Source organism: Argiope bruennichi, chromosome 10, assembly GCF_947563725.1.
Source record: "Argiope bruennichi chromosome 10, qqArgBrue1.1, whole genome shotgun sequence".
In the NCBI taxonomy this organism is placed as follows: Eukaryota; Metazoa; Arthropoda; class Arachnida; order Araneae; family Araneidae; genus Argiope; species Argiope bruennichi.
The window spans coordinates 41,548,459-41,568,721 of NC_079160.1; the positions used below are offsets into that span (position 1 = coordinate 41,548,459).

Here is a 20,263-nt window from a genome sequence, read left to right on the forward strand (position 1 = left end):
CTTTATTTCTGATAATCTTGTCCGATGTTTTTACATCAGGATATTTCTTTTTTTTTTTTGTGCTTATCTGCAGCTTTATTTCGTCATGCGTTCCATTTGTCATTCCTATTATTCAATTATGTGCAAATAAAATACCACAAGAGATGATTTTCAATAGATCCCTGAGTATGATTGTTATCTGTGGCAAGTACGTGCGAATGTCGATATTTGAGATCCTATATGCCTATTATTAAGTGCCTGTTTTAATCGGATCAATTTAGCTTGCCATTTCAAACAGTCAATTTCCAATTTAATCAAAATGTTAATAAATATTTCCAATAATTTTTACCTTTACGCGTATAACACAAATTTCCTTTTTTCAGTGAAAATTGCTTGTGTTTAGATTTAATAAAATTGCTTATGCAGAACTTTCTATCCATGATATCCTTATAAAACCATTTATGAACGTTAAACTGTGATAGTGTTCTATTATTCTAATAACCTTGCATATGTTGTGTTAACTGTGTACATGAACATTAACAATAGTTTCATAATGTCAATAAACACTCCGTGTAATCTGCCTTTTTAACTGTACGTCGTCTTTTAATATATTATAACTTTAGTTTCTTATTCCTCATGTAACCTGCGGAAATTATGAACAGATTCCTTCTTTAACGATACGAGAAAATATGCAATTAACTATTTTAAGAAACAACAAAAACATTTGTATCTCAGCGCAACAAAGGAGTGTATTATTGAAATTTGTATAAAAATTATTTTTCAAAAATTGCCGAAACTCAGGGGAAAAAGATTATTCGAACAATAAATTATATATATATTTTTTAATTCTTATTGAAAAGAAACTTTTTAAATTTTAAAATGATATAAAATAATATTTATTCAAAAATAGCTTTGGAAATTATGAAGAAAAAAATTCAAAAATTTCTCTTAATTTTGATTAATTTCAAAAGACAACACTTAGGTGCTTATTGCTGTTCAAAAGAAAATTCTTGTATCAAATTTGAACCCTCTCTCAAACGGACTAGCCTGTAGTGAAATAACACACACACACACACAAACACACATTAATCATTATTATTTGTAGAAATGTACATACAGTATATTTTTCACGTAAAAGAAGAAAGCATAAATGGTGTAAATATTTGAAGTTTAAAAAACATTTAAATTCTCATCAAGAAGTTGAGACATATAATCTTCTTTTAGAAAATCTCTTTCAAGAGCTTTTCATCATTAATTAACACAAAAACCAAACTCAGAACATTACACTTCCTGTTTACATTCACTGGCAAAGTAAATCCTTTTTTGAGATTCACTTTCACTTAACGCAGTCATTTTCTTTAGAGCAAACGATTTCATTGTTGATTGAAGGAATTACAAACCAATTTTTTAAAATTCTTTTTTTTTCTACGCAATCTTTCATCGCATCCTAAAAAACCCATTTGCTCTCGGTCAATTGAATTATTTATTTGCAGCGAAATGAATGAGCTCCCGCGGTTTTTGTTGTGATGACTTCGCAGTTTTTGATCAATCTCTCTGCTGTTTTTATATCAGCGTTTCTTTCAATTAATCAACCTAGAGCTTCTTCTAGCCCAAATGCTATTTGTCTTATTTCAAAACGAAGTATTTTTTTTCTCGATAGACTAAAGTAAGTTTTTTTTAATGATGGTACTAAAATGATACTTGACTTTTTTTTTATGTTATTTTATGAATAAAGAAAATTATTGAAAGCGAAATTTTATATAAATAAAATTATGTAAACATAAATATCAATAAAAATTGGAGCAACGTGTAGCAAAAAATGTAAGAAACATTTTCAAACAACTTCGGATTCAAGCAAACTGATCAATGCAGATACATGTTTTAGTTCAATTTTAACTTGATGAATCTGCTACTGATTTAGATCGAGCTTCTTTTTTTTCAACTTTGTTACAATGTACATATTTACACTGTAATGTATTAGTTCGAAGTGTTTATCACAGAGTTAATTTCAGTTGATGTATTGATTTTTGCATAAGCGACTCAGTACGCTCTCGGCTTATTCATAACATGCAACTAGCATCCGTGGTTAAAATAACTGCATTGTCAAAAAGTAGAAATAAATCGAAATGCTTAAGTTTTCCATCAATAACTTTGGAACATAATATTATATCAAACTCAATTATATACTTTTTCAACGTGAAAAAGAAAATATATTTACATTGATATGAAATTTATTTTTGTACATCTTTCCTGTAATTTTAATCAGTTTTTAAAATTTTTAAAAATTGATTTAACAAGGATATGTTATTGTTTTAATTAGTATTCTGTTTATGCTTAGTATTATTACTACTATATATGTTTTTTGCAAATTATAGTTGCCAAAATTTAGAAGACATTTTTAAACAAATTCTTTTCGTCTGTTTTTAACAGAAAAAAAAAGACAGACCCTACTAACTTTACATTCTATCTTCTTAGGCATTAGAGATTCGAATACCTTTAAAAAGTTTTTTTTTAATACATTGCTCAAAATTGTTGATTCTAACTAGCCTAACATGAGGCTATTAAGATACATTTAAGAAGTTTAATTCTAGAATGTCCTATCTTTACTTTGTCCTATGTCCTATCTTTACTTTATTGTATTTGTAAACAAAAGGAAAGTATTGTAATCGTCAAAAATTCAACATCGAAATGCTGACGTTTTTCATGACATAAAACTTCTGAATTCTGATAGAAAAAAACATTTTTGTAAATTATATTAGTTGTCTCCGTTTTGTCTGTCTATGTATATAATGAGGCAAAAATCTATTGAACTAGAATTTTGAAATCTGCTATGTAATCTTAATGCCAAATTTATAGATTTATATCAAAATTTACACCAAATGCTCAATAGAAAGTATGTATATATGCTCATATACATCGAACAAAATATCTAAAAAACGCACAAAGCTGTAAGTATTAAAAATATTTACCATAAAATGTTTGAATGTACATTAAATTTTGAACCAAATCTTTCAAAGCGGCAGCAGCATATTGTTGACTTGTATATTCCCGTGTACGTGAACATGAGAACTCTCCAACGCACTCATTTTCCAAACTAAAATTCGGTGTGAAGACTTGTGACCAAACTTTTAGATCTGTATCAAATTTTGAATCAAATCGAGGAAAAGTAAGGCATCTTAAATGCACGATTTAATTTTTTTAATTATATTAAACAGCCCTAAGTGTGTATACTACTACACACCAAAGTTCGCGAATGAAAGCAATCGTGCTTGCGAACTGCCGTGACCTTCGAGGGTTTGCCGTCTTCTTGCCTCCAATATTTCCCATTCGTTACATGTTCATGTGATACAGAAACGCATAGTTGTAAAGTAGAAAATAGGGCATTAAATTCTCGAAATATACGGAAAAGCCCCGGGTGGAAGGGGGAAGGGCACTCTTAATTATTTACTCCTTATAGTTTTATACTATCAAAAAAGGTGTTTAAATGTAAGATAAACTTGAAACACAGGTAGACAGAGAAGTTAATGTTGCAGATTTATTTTAATAAACTTTAACATTCACTTGTTTGCATTTACATATTTCGCTTTAAGTTTTTGAAAAAGGATAAAACGGGACCATTTATTTTTCCTTGAAATAAATTTCACCAACTCTTTATTCTGAAAGTAACAATTAGAGTTGCGAGAAACTGAGAGAAGTGATTTTTTATAAAATAAATCCAGCTGAATTTTCACAAACTTTTGTAGTGGTAAGAGGTAAGAAAATTATATTTGTGAAGTTTAATGTTGGCAGCAATTGTGGAAGTAAGGCTTTACAAATAATTTAAGGAAATAAAGCGCAAGTTTCCAGAGTTTAATAAATCAGTTTGAAGTATTAAATTATTAGTTAACTAGTATGTTCTACGGTTAGAAATATACATTTTTGACTAGGAGAACTCATTTATTTCAAGTATTAGGATCCTTCAGAAAAGAAAGAGGTTATTAATATAGATTCTACTCATGCTACTGAGAATAATGTATATTTTCTAATTTTATGTTCTCACAAGCAATAGAACATAAAAAAATGTTGTAATTTTTGTAAATGTTTAAATTGATACCATATGACACAGCTAAAATAAATATTAAACGTTTCAATTAAATGTCGTCCATTTTTTTTATTATTACGTGCTTGCATTATTTTAGTCAGCGACATCTATTGGTAAATATGCGAAGTATCTATATAAACGACAATGGGTTTGGGTTTCACCAATTTATTATTAATTTATTGTTATCATTTTGAAAGTTTTCTATTTAGTATAATTGAGTTATTCAGTAAATAAAGACCCAAATCATGGAACGCTCCAAATTGCATTTTCGACATTCGGGTTTTTTTTTTTAAGAAATCTGCTGCCGAAGCCCATGAGACACTTTTAGAAACTTATATTGATACTGCCCCGTCATATCCGGTCTCCGTCAATAGTCGGTTTTGGTTTCAACGATTTAAGAGTGGTGATTTCGATGCCAATGGCAATAAACGGCCTGGAGAACCAAAAAAAAATTTGAGGACTATCAGTTGCAAAACTTATTGGAAGAAAATGGAAAAAAGTTGTTGAAAATGATTTAAAATATTTTGATTGATATACATTGTACGAATTTTTCTTAATAAATATCTTTTTAAAGTGAAAAATGATCAAAATACATAAATGCAAGCACCTAATATTTTGGTGTCAACAACTTGTGTTATACTGATTTCCATTTTGAGAAATTAAGCGGTTTTTACGTCTTTAATATTTATTTCTTTTTCTTATTACTGTTTGTTGCATTTCGAAACAAAGTAAATTAAAAATGTTTTTTTAACAACAAATGTTTGAACTGAATATGCAAGAAATAAAATAATGTTATTATTCAAAAGAGAAGGAAAATTTCTCATGGCTATACTAAACTACCTTCAGTTTTTAAGCGAAAACTTTAGGAAATTTGTAAGGAAAATAATGTATTAATATATATAAAAAATAATAATTCTAAGTATAATAACTAAAAAAATATAATTATAGAGCAATTTGAAAACTAAGTTTGTTTAATTCAAATAAAATGACTTAAATAATTTCTCTGAATAATATCACCACATTTCACCCGTCTAATTCATCGCATTTTGGACTTATTGTGTCATTATAAACACAGATAAATATTAGTAGATAATCATATTAAATTATGTCAAAATCAAAATATTAAGAAAGGCAATTTAAGCTTAGTCAAAGCATTTCAGTTTCTTATTAGGAAATGGATGAAAAATTTACTATCGTTTAATTTTCACGAGCAAAAAATAATAATAAAAATGTATGAAAACTAACGCTAAAATTCCATTGCAAGAACAAAAAATAACTACCAAAATAAATAAATATATATAATAAACAGGAGACAAATAAATATTATTAATACAATTAGTGAAAAAAATTATTCTAAACATTACAAATAATGATTATATAATGCACATCCTGTTCCATATTTTAATTAATTAAAATTATTAATTAAATAAAATAGGAATTAATAATCTTAATAGTAATTAATTTTATTAATTAATTATAAGATTATTAATTATTTAATAATTTTATAATTAATTAATTAAATTATTAATTCTTATATGACATATATCATTTGAACATGAACTGACTATTAAAATTAGTAAAGAAAGATGTATGCATGCATTGATGGTTAAATTTTAATTAGTCTTATAAAGAATATTTCAACGTTAATGAATTCTCAAACACGACTTTTTATAAATTATATTACTAATTAGGAATTTCTTTAAATACAAATAATATGTTAAAATTTCCAAAAAATAATTGGCTTATTTTTCATATCTCCAAACGACTTTTTTTTTTCAAATTTTTCGAGTAAGAAATAATAAAGCGAAAAAGAATTCTACGCTTATTTTTCTGAAATAACGATCTCACTTTAGCTCGTTTGCAAAATAAAATGGTGCATAAACATGCTTAAAATGGATATATTTCCTTTTTTTAAATTAAAGAGCCTTATTCCTGAGATTCCTTAGAGAAGAAAACATAATTAAGCCGAAGAACACAGAAGAATTCCACACGGTTAAAACTATTTACTGAGAAAAAGTTTGTCGCGTGTGTCTTGGCAACGCTTATTAATAGAATTCATATTTTGCTTCTGCTTCTGCTTTCGCTTTCCTTTGCGTTCTTTTTCTTTAGTTCCTTTTTTTTTACTTCTTGAGAACTCATTTTATTTCCTTAAAAAACGAATCAAAATATTTTTCTTTTAACTACAAAATTTCTAAAACTTCTTTTACTTCACTTTACGTTTCTTTTCTGGCATCACTTTTCGAAATTTTATTTACTTAACTTTATACTTTCCGTTTTTTTAAGCCTAACTCGATGCTTTTTAAGATACTTTGAGAAAGAAAGAAAGAAAGTAAAAAATAGTAATAATAAATATTTTTTTTCCGAAATGGGAAAGATGGATGAAAAAGACCTTAAGAAACTTCGTGACATTGAATAAGGACTTGGTTTTTCTCTTTCCCCTTTCCATACCCCCCTTCCAAACTGTCGACGAATTCAGTCTCAGTAGTTTGAGTAATGACATATAAAATTTATAGAAAGGGAAAAGAAGAGCTATCTTCCTTGGTGTTGAAGTGACTCTAATTTTACGGTGACTCGACATTTCTGACTTCTATAACTCGAGAGCTCTGTTCATTATTTCCTAAGTCTATATTTTTCAAACGTAATGTTATCTGAGTATTTGGATGGATTCTTTCAATATTTTCATTTGACTCTTATATCTTTGGTTCTGTAGTGCTTGAAAAAAGTTTCAGCTATTAAATTGATGTTAACTTCATCACATGAGAAATGACTCAGAAATATTGCTACAAATGAGTACTATATTTTGTACTTTCTCATATACAAGTACTCAAAGAAACTATTGTTTCGAATGTGTAATGTCTTCCCAGCACGGTTAGTTCCATCGCTTAACGATCAGCTCTATTGGATGCCAGATTAGAGACCTCTGGACTTGGCGACGAGTTTGATGATAAAATGGGTTATAATAGAATCTACTAGAATTTTGACGATAGGATTAAAAGGAGTTGAGCTATGCTTGCTTGATCGAGAATCTTGTCTGCCCTGCTCCAGAAATTATAAAAGGTCGGCAGTTTAAGCTGAAGAGAGTGGTCTGGTAATATAGAACCGCATAGCGAGTCAGTGACAGATTAGTTGGATCAGTCCAGTGGAGCACAAGCGTTGAAAAGCGCTCAAATGATTAATAGATTGAGGTATGAGCTGAATCTTGGAGCTAATAATAGAAGCAGCATAGAGTTGTATGTGGAGTAGCCAGTCGTATAGTAGTGAGTCGGCAGTTGAATACAGCTAACGCAAAGGGACGGTGGAGAATAGCAGGCGTTTGGAGAGACTATAGATAGTGGCTATATGGATTCCCTCCTTCTGCTGAGTTCTGAAAGGCCGCTTTGAGTGTGCTGTGGTTGCGGTTTGCTACCGATTACTACTCTGCTGTGCACTAATTGTGTACGTTTCGGCTGTGTTTTGTCGACTGTGTATTCATGTTAATAAACGTTGTTATTTGCTATTGAGGACTTCTGATTGTTTTACACCATACACCCACCACAAGCGATCCAGTTAACTTTACGGACTTAGTGGAGAAATTTCCTTAACACTATATTATGCATTTCAAAAAATGCGTCCTCAATGAATCTTCAAGTTTCAGGGGTGGTTCAGTATGAAAAATATGTTTTTGGCGTTATATCTGCCAGTTTGCAATAGGATAAATGAAACCTCGTTGAGATAAACAGATGGGATTTGGCATGCGGATTTCTCGCCACGCTTATTAATGTTTAAACGAAATCTATTCACAGGAAGTCTATCTTTTTGGTTGTTCAGTTTTGACCAAAAAAATAAAAAGCACAAACTCCGTTTTTTTTATTTTTTTAATTACTAAGTATCTAGATAGCACTAAGCATTCATTGTCAATTTCTAACACAAACAAAATCTTTAATAAATATTTTTTCAATACTTTTCAATATTTAGAAATTCAAAATTGTTTTTATTTGCCCTATTTTATAGCAAGTACTCATAACATAATTTCCCATTTCTAGAATTAATATATATGTTACCGTTAAAGTATGAAATCCGTTATTTTATAGAATGCCTAGTTATTCCATGAAATAACTGATCGTGTCCGTTAAAGTGTAAAATTCTCTTGTATTTCATAGTTTAACTAGTTATTTCATAGAATAACGATCTGCAGCCCGTTAAAGTGTAAAATAATCTATATCATATATCTCGCACGTCAAATACATTTACCTTCCACCCTTACTGCATAAAACAATTATATTCCCGATCTCAGTTCAATGTCTGCGAACAAAAATTAATTAAAATCGAAGAAGTACCGGATGTAGAAATATCGCTCCGGTCGGTTGCTATAGCTCAAGTTTAGGTACTGGTCAGGGATTTAAAAAATGTTCGTGTAAAACCCAGTGTGTCAACAAAAAATGTTTTTGTTATAGAAATAATGTTCTTTGTAATTCCAAGTGTCATTTTAATAATCTTTGTTGCAACAAATGATTTTATGGTACGTTTCCATAAATACCATTTATATGCTGCATAAATTAGATAAATTGCTTCTTTTTCATTTTAATTGTCTATCATTAGTTTAGTTTCATTTTAGATAAATTGTTTATTTTACACTTTAACTGTCTCTCATTAGTTAATTTATAGAATACCTAGTTATTTCATAGAATAACTAGTTAAAGTGTCAAATTAATAACATATTACACACTTTAATGGACACGATCAGTTATTTCATGGAATAACTAGGTATTCTATGAAATAACTGCATTATATACTTTAACGGTAACATATATACAAACAATGTTTGCAATTTCTATATTTCTAATTGAACTAAAAATATTTTTAAAAGTTAAGGTACAAAAGACTAGATGAAAGCGTTGATCAGCATCGTTTTAATTCTTCCCTAATATGCCATAAAAGAAGCAGAAAAATATGTCTTGATCAAAAAAAAAAAATTAAATTACAAACTCAACTTAAAAGTAAACTACATATTTGTTTATTATTGACGATATTGTAAATTTGAAACTACTTGCATAAAATATTTTCCATACATTTAATATTTGTAAATAATATTCGGAGTAAATGAAAAAATAACTCGACAAGAAAAGAATTAAAAGAAAATCTTAAATTTGAAAAGTAAAAAATTATTTAATGTGAATATTTGTTCATTATATATTTTTTATTTTCATACAGGCAATGGCTTCATTGAAGGACGTGAACTGGATAAATTCTTAAGAGAATTCGTGTCAAGTGTTAACTTTTCGGATGTGGAACCTGAGGTAAGAGATATTTTGATTTCATTAGCAAATAGTTTCAAATTGTTTGATAATTTTAAGAACATTCGAGCTTATTTCCTAATCTTATATTCTTTTATTTCCATACGATTTCTATTAATTCATTACTTAAAATTAAGATTGATCTAAGACGTTTATTATGTTTTAAATCAATATTAATTTAACTTTTTCCATTATTAGTTGATATCATATTCTGGTAATTTTGTGCATTTCAATCAATACTTTGAATACTTTTTATGACTTTGGTAGTTTTATTCAAAATAAATGTTTTTAAACAAACCAGTCTTGTTTGTTTCGAATTCTTGACTGCTATGAAGTCATTAAAAACGGATTATTGGAAAACGATTTATTTCTTTACATCATTTTTTCTTAGTTTTTAAGAATCAGAAACTTTGAGATATTCTATCAAGTTTTAAAAATTATAAACTCGTTAATAAAATAATTTTTGTGCTTTTTTTTTATTCTAGGTTATTTCTTTCGATAATTTAATTGGCATTTTGGCCCTTTTTTTTTCAATAAACTGTCAAAATGAGATAAAATACGTTATCTGTCATCGTTTGCGATTCTTCGGCAAAAGCGAAAATAATTTCTTTTCAATTATAAATCTTATTTATGCATTATAATTTTTTCTTATACTATGTTTAGAGGGAGTAAAATAAAATTTGACTACTAACTAAACAGTACATTTAAAAAAAATTAAAAACCTTTTTATATTTTAAGTGAGCTGCTAAGTTTTAAAAATATTTTGGTAATCAATAAATACCGGAAAGAATGTTTTGTAAATTATCGTTTGCAGTTGTTTATAAAAGCAGAAATTTTTTTTTCGGACAAAATTTTTGTAATATTTTTTGCTTTTTATATACACATGTATTTCTTTTATCCAGCTTATTGTGATGATTTGCACACAAATGCGAAAATTAAAAAAAAGAATGTTAAAATTAAAGAATTTTATGTATTTTGCTTCTCATTTGTTTTCACAACTAATAAAAAATAGTTCAGATCAGTTATCTGTTGTCTTTGCATTTTTAAGGAATAAAAATTAATATCCTAGTATTTTAATATTTAAAAAAAAAATTATATTCATTCTCTGTTTATTCAATAATGTTGAATTGATTTTGTAAACCTTGTTAACAGATGGCAACAGATATTGGACCAATTGAAAGAAAATAATGCAAATAGAAATCGTTTTGTTTTGTTGTTAAGGATAAACTTAAAAAAAACAAAGAAAGATGTTTTTCTATACATTCATGTAAACAAATTGATCTCAGTGTTTTTAATGTTCTGAACATAAACAAAACTTGTGTCTTTTTTTTTACTCTAGGTTATTTATTAATACTACTATTAAAAAGGATTTAATAATTTTATAGCCTTAATATTTATGATAATTAAATTATTTTTAAATATTTTCGGATATTTGTTTTTAAATAATAATCTTCACAAAAAAATCCTTTCATATCAGATTTTTTAAGCTCATTTATTAAAAACATTTAAAATAAATAAAATATAATCTATATGTTTTCATATATATATCTTAATTAATACTTAAAACCGGACATGAAAATTATTTAATTAAAGGCATTATTTAACTGTACATAAATAGATGAATCCATAAATAAACTGAAAATATGAAATGCTTGTTTTTAGAAAATGTATCAAAATATAATGTTATAAATTTTTCTCTTCTTTTTAGAGCATATAAATTTGATTAAATGTAAATAATGCCAGAAAATAAAATTAAATTAAAATTTGCTGTATCTAAAAGTTAGTTTTCCTATAGTTTCTGCTTGAAATTACTACATTAAAAGTGTCTTTTCTTTACAATGAATTATTTTCAGTTTTTTTTTAATTATTAAATATCTTAACAGGTACAATATTTTTATCACCATATAATATTTTATAATTAATTGGCAGATTTAAAATTAAAATACAGACACACAAATATTTTGTAAAATTTTGTACCTTTGTTATAATAAAGTTAAACAATATTCTGAAATATTCTTTAACTTTATTATTAGTTAATAAACTTAAATCGTGAAATTTATTAAATTTATTAAGAATTATATCATTATTACAAAATTAATGACATCATAAATAATAATTGTAATAGCAAGCAATCTCTATGATTGAGAATTCGCTAAGATTTATATAATTTACGTGATAAAATCCTTAAATACTCTCAGAACTTAAATACTATCAGAATAAATATATGATATTTTAAGCATAATGTTTACTAAATTCTGAAAGATTTGTTACATCTATACAAATTTGTTCGCAATGGTGACTTAGTAAATTCCGCTGTGTGTGTCTACTTTCAATACAGAATATAACTTTAGACCTTAAAATGAGAATACAATGAAGAAATTTATCTTTATATGAGTAATATCTGTCTGTCGTAAATTAGTCATGGGCTATTATTAAAGGTTGATTGCTGCGCCTCTAACAGCGATTTTAGTAAATTATTAATTTTATCAATAACACTATGACAGATAAAGCGAAAAGTTAACTATATAGCTACACGGTATTATAAATGAGTAGAAAATAATTTTCTGCAGATATCGATGGAAAATTAAAATGCAAATTACAAGGTATTTGTTTCTGCATTTTGTTTGTTTATATAGTCAATTAATTATGATTAATCTCTAAATGCGCAAAATCGCCTCCAATAAAAGTTTATGAAATTAAATCAACATTTTTGCAACATTTTGCCATCAAATTTTCTCACTATATATATATAATGAAATTTTAAAATTAAATTAAATCCTAATAAATTTCTAAAGTTTTATTTTAATTCAGCCCATATTAACTTCATTCTAAAATTATAAAATATTCTCTTATTTCCTGATCCCATTTCACTTTTTCAATTTAATTAATTAAACGAAAGCGCTGTGAAAATGCTTAAATTTGAATTTTCTCACTCTCCGGATGAAGGGATAAAAAATTGTCAGCCAAGCAAACTCATTTTAAAATGAGTGATCCCTATGATCCCTTTACCTAATTCGACACGTATGAAGAAATTCCTATCAGAATCTCATAGTATTTAAATACTGGGGAAAATATTTTCTTCCATTTTAAGCTTTTCCACATTTCGTTCTAGTGTCGTTCTGTGTTAATGTGCTGTTTGCTACTGCTATTTTTTTGTATATGATTTATACAAAATACAAGGTAATATTTGAAATATAAAAGTAAAAAAGTGTAAAAAACGAAGCAATACATAAATAAAATGAAAATGCATCTTTAAAATACTCAGTGAAAATGAAGGTAAACCAGACAAAAGAATACAAGTGCATAGAACAAGCAAAAGGAAGAGAGGAAAAATAAATATATGCGAAACAAATGCTTAAAAAGCTGCAATATCAAGTTCTCTATGAAAATAAATCGCAAATCGATAGTAATAAAGCTGAGTTGAAATAAAAAGTAAATGAGTAAAATTAAAAATATATTAATAGAATCGCAAATGGAATTAAAACATTTTCTGAAAATATATCGAACAATTCAATTAAAAGATGCTGCTTTCAACCCAAATACTTTGGGTTTGCTATACCTAATTTAAAATAATGTTAGTAAATATATATTTATTATTATTTTATTAACCATTTTTGGTAACTTTTAGCTTTTCTAGAAGTACAGTTTCTACTTACAGGTGTCTTAAAATTTTTATTTTTAATAAGTTTTGATTAAATTTATGGTTCAAATTAATTTGGGTATTAGCATATAGAATTTCGAACTTTCGCTTTATATAACATAGAAGGACAGTTTTAATCTACGGAGAAATGATGGAGAAACAATTTATTTGTTACTAAACAAAGCTCTAAATTTTAAATTCCACGTTTGCAATTTTACTCAATGCATGGTTATTTAAATTATAAGCTTTATACAACTAATTACCCGAGGAATAAAATCGTCTGCCACATTCTCGAGACAAATTGCACAAGCATTAATGGAACTCATCAAAATTTATACAAGCGCGATGCCATTTAAAAGATAGAAACTTCATTCAGCGAAACATTATCTCCCTAAACACAAGTCTGAAAGTCTCGATAATGGTGAACTGGAGTTTTCGATAAAGATCGAGACTTTGGAGTGATAATTGAACAGCGGAATAAACGAGCTCGAATGTGTGACGGTGACATCATCATCACTCTTTAATCATCGTCAGCTTGATGAGCGGCGATTTAATAATGTAACGACGGGTCCCGTTAAGATAGGCGGTGGAAATCACGAATGTCGAGTGTCGTAATTTGGCTGGAATTCTGATTGTGACAAAGGACAGTAACGGATCACTTTAGGGAAATGCATTTAATGGTTTAACGTATTAAATTTCGGAAGGAAGGTGCATTTGTGAGTCGATTGTTGTTCAAAGCGATTCAAAAGATAAATGTGGGGAAAAGTTAAACAATTTTAATTTCTATTTCTTGTATTTTAGCATAATTGATCTGCTTTTAGATATAATAGATCATACAATATCTAGTAGATACAAATTCTATTTATATTTTTAACAGTTCTGTAACAAAATGCTTGGTTTTCAACTAATATTTATATAAGCTTCTGTAAACTAAATGATTTTCGATTTTTTTTAGGGAATGCTTATCTGTCATATTTTTAAACTAAATGTATATTTTGTAAAAACATTACACACTTCCATCTAAGGAAAATTAAAAATTTTCTTTTACATTTATATAAAATTGAAATATTCGATGAACCAGATATTTTAATTGATTCGATAAAGTTATATATAAAAACGGTATATTTTATAGCTACTTTCATTAGAAACTCCATTTTCACTCACATTTTATTTAATTGATGCGATGTTAATGTCTCGCATTGTGCAGAAAACATATTAAATAAGATCTTTACTTTTTAAGAAATTATTCATCACGCTCAATAGTTTGCTATTATCATGTGAGAACATGATGTTGTTTTGGTTAGGGGGTTTTGAAGCTCGAAATCGCGTAGGCAATGAATAAAGCATAAATGGCAATTTTATTCATCATCTTTCAATCGCATATATTTTTTACCTGCTTTTACTAGTATTGCATTATTATTACGTATGCTTCTTTGAAAGCAGATTCGTTTTTAAAAGGTTGACCTGCTTTTGCCAGTATTGTTTTATTATTACGTATGCTTCTTGACAGCAGATGCGTTTTTAAAAGGTGGACGTAGAACTATGACATCATAGCTGTTATTTCATCTCAAAATCGGTCGAGCTCTAAAACTTTGTTTGCCAGTAGATAAATTGAAAATGAATGTTTAAAAAAATTGTCATTATACATATATACATAGAGAGAGAGAGAGAGAGACCGATAGAAATGCTTCGTGATTGTTTCAAACCGGTTTAAACTGGTTAATGACTTAAATTAATTAAGACAAATAATGTCTTAAAAATAACATTGTTCTCACATGATAACTTGAAATTTGCGATCGTAGATTTCATTTTAATGTTTTATTTTTATTTCATTTTAATTCTGCAAACGCTGATATTTACTAAATATTACTATTTTATTTTCTCTAAAAACACGTTTTTTATTCCTTTTTATTTAATTTCATTTATCGAAATTAGGTATATAGAAAATGTTAATCTGGAATTCGTTTAAATATTTGCAATATTTTTATTTAATATTGTGATTATTTCATTATTACACATGCACTCACGCAGACAAACATATAAGAAATAATGATTAAAAATTTATTTTACATGCCTAAAATAAAAATAAAGCATTCGAATTTTCATCCATTTTTGCTTGAATCGAATTAACTAAGGATTTGGTTACAATTCTCATTTATTATTATATCCCATTTTTTAAAAAAATCATTGATGCCATCTGTTAAATCTTCAAACAATTTAGTCATTGAAATGATATTGGGAGGAAAATAAAAGTATTTCAGCCAGAAAATTATAAGACTTTCCTAGGCGTTTTGAAAGTAAGAACTTTTTGTTAATTTATTTGCATATTTGTTTCTATTGGCCCAAACATTGCTGATTTTCCCAGATTCAATGCAATTCAATACTAGAATTAATTTGTTTTAAAATTGCAAATTAAACAATTAATTCAAAATTAAACACACATGGCATTGAAAAGAATGTTAGTAAGCCAGCCTAACATAGTAGCTATTATAAATTATTTATAAACTAGCCGCCTTTGATGAACAGTTGATTCGCAATGCATACTGATTGTGATTACTTTCATTTAAATCTTTTATACATAACTTGATGTTCACAATCTCCTTAATAAAATATTTTTATGAAACAAATTCTGAGAAACGTTAAAATTGTATTATTTTGATATTACATATGCTGTTTTTATTATGCACATGAACCTTCTTAGTGGAGTAAATCCCATGACATCAAAATGCCATAAGAATTTCAGTTATTAGGTTAATTGAGTTTTATCTTTTACGGTACAACAATTTCATTTACTTATTCCTATCCCAAACTGCACAGATATTAAACAACTTTCAGCAATGGAAAGTAATTCTGCGATAAAATATTTGATGAAATGATGAAGATGGTTTGGATTTCATTGAGACAATGCATTGTATTGTTACAAATTAGACAAAAAAAAATATATGGAATTCATTAGAAAACTGCATAATAGTTAAACCAGTATCATTAAAAACCATAGTGTTTTTAATTTTAAAAATACGTAAAAATCATTTGTGTGTAGTTATATTTTCAAAAGTTATTATGAATGAATGCTAGATTCCTGATTGTTTTTCAATTCATACAAAGTATAAAAAATCTCTCCGAAGTGCATATTTCCTCTCTCGTTAACTATATCTAATACAAATTTTAGTAGCCCTAAATCAGATGGTTTATACTACAGTAATATACTAATTTTAAAACTTCGATTTATTTCACCACTAGAGACATAATATGTACAAGAAACGATGGTAAAATTGAAGTACACTTGCATCTCGATTTAAGTGAAGACGAGCTAAAGAGACCGAAATTTTTCCCTCAGTGATTTTACAAGGATTTCTTTTACGTGCAGATTTAGGATAGAGAAATTTAGGTATCTTTAAAAGAATGTGTTGCAAGCATGAAGGACTTTTATCCCTTAGAGCATGAGTACCTGGCGAGACTTGCAGTTTTATAGAGCACGTGTAGAATTAATTAAATAAAAAAATGTAATTGAATCAGGAAATAAGAAAATAATATAGAATGAAGTTAATATGGACTAAAGATAAAAATTTAAAAATGAATTAATATTTAAATTAGTTTTAAAAATATTATTACATATATGTATGTATATTATATAATATATTTTTTTCAGTTTCTTTATTTATAATGAAAATAATCATTAAGAAGAGGTTTTTCCATCATTATTACTAATAAGTTAATTTTAAAAAGAAAATTCTAAAACTGTTATTGTTGTAATCTTTTCTTCCTATTCTGTTTCATAAAATTCAAAACATTAGCCGTCGGAAAAGAATATATGAAACACGACGAAAATCTATCAGATAAATTACCTAATTTCAAAGGAAAATTATTATGAGTACCCTTCTTATGAAAACAAAAGTAAATATGAAAGAATTAAATTGATATTTATTGCCCGCCATTTACTCAAATGCCGAATTTTTTTTTCCCATTCGCCTTGTATCTTTTCCAAAAACATTTAGAAACAGCAGTGTTTACATAATAAATAATAATTTTACTGATTTTATTAAGCAAACATAATTAGTTTCTTTATGCATGGTTTAAATCATCTGAATGGCCCTTGTTTAAATATTTAAACCAAACTTCTTTCTTAATTAATATGCTACTCATAATTCTATGTGGTTTTAAATTACTTTTCCATTGTTTTTATATTCTTTTATGGAATTAAAATGTAAATTACATAGTTCATATATGTATGTATGAATTTTTGTTGTACTAGCATCGTAAGACTTATCATAAGAATAAGAATGACAAGAAGTTAAGTATGTGTAATTCTGGAACTGAGAAAAAAAATTTAACATAGAAGAAAAAATGTAATATTTTAGACGTCTTCGACAAGCAGATTTCCGACCACAATATGAAGTGCATCAATTTTATAACGAAAATAAAATTTGATTAACTACACCAAATGAAGATACAATTTTAAATTATACTTGCATAATAAGCATGAAAACATTCTGATTAGCTATCTTTATTGATAAATTAATTAGCGAAATAAATCCAGTTATTGATTCTGGGAGGTGGGGTTTATCTGAAATTTTGTTTTGCAGTATAGCTTGAGAACTGAGGTGTATGCTAGGTAAGCAACCGCTGAAGCTATAATTAATAGGAATTGGGTTTTCGTGAAATAAAAATTGGTGAAATAAATACATTAATTCTGGTGTTGAATTCTGCCATAGGTTTTCTCCTTTTTGAGAATATGAAGTGAAATATTATTTTTGAAATTTAACTCAAAACAAAAAGAGATAGGGGAAAGTGACGTGGGGGTGACAATTAATGACATATTTAGAAACTATGAATTTTCGTATGAAACAAAATTGATGAATTGGACCAATAATTGGAACTTCTTAAGTTATTCTTTGATTTTTCTATTTAAAATATAATAATAAATAAAATTGGCGAAATTGATCTATTTGTTGACTCTGGAGACTGCTGATAATATTTTGTTTCGTGATATATCACAAAAATCTCGCAGATAGGGGTCGATGACCATTGTTGGCGTATCTAGAGGTCACAAGTTTTCATAAGAATTAAAAATTGGGAAATTTGTGCTCTGATGGCACCTAGGGAACTCTGGTTTTTTTTTCCATAGGAAATAGGCAATGAAATTGCTTTTAGTAGATTTTCCTCGAACCTGGAATAACTGATTTATATAAGAGGATCATTCGTTGGGCTGAGGGACTAGTTTTTACTTGTCGTAATTATTTTAATTACATAGATTTAAATGTAAAATAATAATTAGGGAGGAAAAATTCATAATTTTGATTTATTTCACATCATATTAAACTTTTTAATGAGTAATACCTTTTATTTCAAATTCAAAAGAAGTAAAAAAATGTATATATGTATTAGTTGTATTGTACCAGTTAACAAATGAGTTATTTTTGATGTTAATATAACTTTCAATTCAAATCGGCAAGATTTACGACCGGCTGTCTCTCAGTTCCTCAAAGTCTACATCATAGCGTCATGTGAAAAGAGGCAGAGGATGTGGTACTATTTTCCGTTACTTTTTATTACAAATGTAAAAATTGACTTGATTTATTCGATAGATACATGGAAAATTATTTTACTTCTATTCAGGGAAAAAAGGGGCACTGGATACTTTTGGTGAATTGTTTTGAAACCGCCCTCATCGCAGCCTAGAAAATATCCAAACTGTTTTTACCTAACGATGCAAAGGATTTATTAACATTTCGCAGAGCAGCAACAATAAGTTACGTAAGTGAAACAATTCCGAGAGACAAACTTATACAAAAAGGTATTCTACAGAATAAGAAAGAACTTCGTATCATTAATTATGAGCATTTATTGGTAAAAAAAACCCACACGGTCGTCAAAAACAATGGCAATTAAAATCTTCAAAAAAAACCCATTTATTTCTTTTTGCAAAATGTGTAATGTTGGGCTATGTAGAGACTGCTTTTCGGATTTCCATTTATAAAAATTTTTTGTAAGGTTTAGTCTGTCGTGGCTGGTTTGTGAGTGCTTTGAATAAATAGGCAAATAGAAACCTTAACAACAAATTTATTGCAGATTCGTTCAAGTTACTCTGCTCAGCAACTCCTTCTCCTCCAAGAGCAAATACTCGAATGACATCACTCTTTTAATTACACTCACGCTAGTTGTCTAGCGCCATCTATGAACGTTTATTTCCTAACGCTTCAAAATCCAATCACTACAAAGTCAAAATTTGTAACTACAAGAACCTAAAAAATGTGTGTGTTTTTTCCACCGCAGAATTTTCTCTTTCCTCCTTTCCTCTATTTCTTAACTGTTGAAAAACACACATACATCCCTAAAATCAAAAGATGCAACCTTCCCAAGCTCGATGTGGTGTCCTCTGCCATATTTTATGGCTGCATCGTTCATAAAAATTTTCTTCTCTAAATTTATTGTTGCCATCCGTCTTAATGTAATACTCACTTTCCCAAGAGAACTGTTAGCCCATTCTATGGAGAATAATCCATTTCGTTCCAGGGAAGAAGGTATAAAAAAAGGGATCCATCATCCAATGCATAACCATGAATGTTATTTAATTGATACTTAAGAATGATGTATAAATGGACAAATGAGTAGTTTTATGACCTCACTTTAGATTTATGATCACTTGATTGTATCTGGGTCGGAATATATCATAATAACTTTTGACATCTTGTGTATTTATAACACCGCATTTTATGGCAATGGTTAAAAAATACAAAGCATTTTTTTTTTTTTTTTTTTGCATAATTTCGCCGCGTTGCCAGATTTTTCATATTAGATATGCATGAAAAGGGAAATGAATTCTTTTTTGATGGATTTAAAAAAAATTATTTATAATTTTTTCAGGATGAATATTTATTCTGTTTTTAAAATTCGATTCAGATCAAAGATAACTTTTGACTCATTGGGTTTTTTTTAAAATAAATTCTTAAAAATGCATTAATATTTTGAAAGTTTTAACGAATATTAGAAATGTTTTATTCGATTGGTATGGTTGAATGGTTCTTTGAAATTTTTCAAAACCTCATATTGATGATTCTTTGAAATTTTAATTCTTTCCCTTTTTTTTTCATTCTAAATGATTTTACAGATTTAAATAGTGCTTATATTGAACTAATACGGAATATGTTTTGTTCCCAAACATTTTGTCAAATATGAGCTTTAGTAAGGAAAGTTTTTGAAATTCGAGTTGAATTTTTAAATTTTACAAATAACATGGGGAGTATTTAAATTTATTTCAATCATCAACGACTTATAAAAAAAATTCATATG

The 20,263-nt window shown here is 27.6% G+C and overlaps 1 protein-coding gene across 1 annotated transcript in view; it reads left to right on the forward strand.

Moving 5' to 3' along the window:
- The window catches only part of LOC129987882 (calbindin-32-like), a 424,993-nt gene that overhangs the window by 179,963 nt on the left and 224,767 nt on the right, over positions 1 to 20,263 (forward strand). The window contains exon 2 of the mRNA XM_056095864.1: positions 9,251 to 9,336. Coding sequence (XP_055951839.1) covers positions 9,251 to 9,336 — 86 coding nt within the window. The remainder of the gene's footprint in view (positions 1 to 9,250; positions 9,337 to 20,263) is intronic.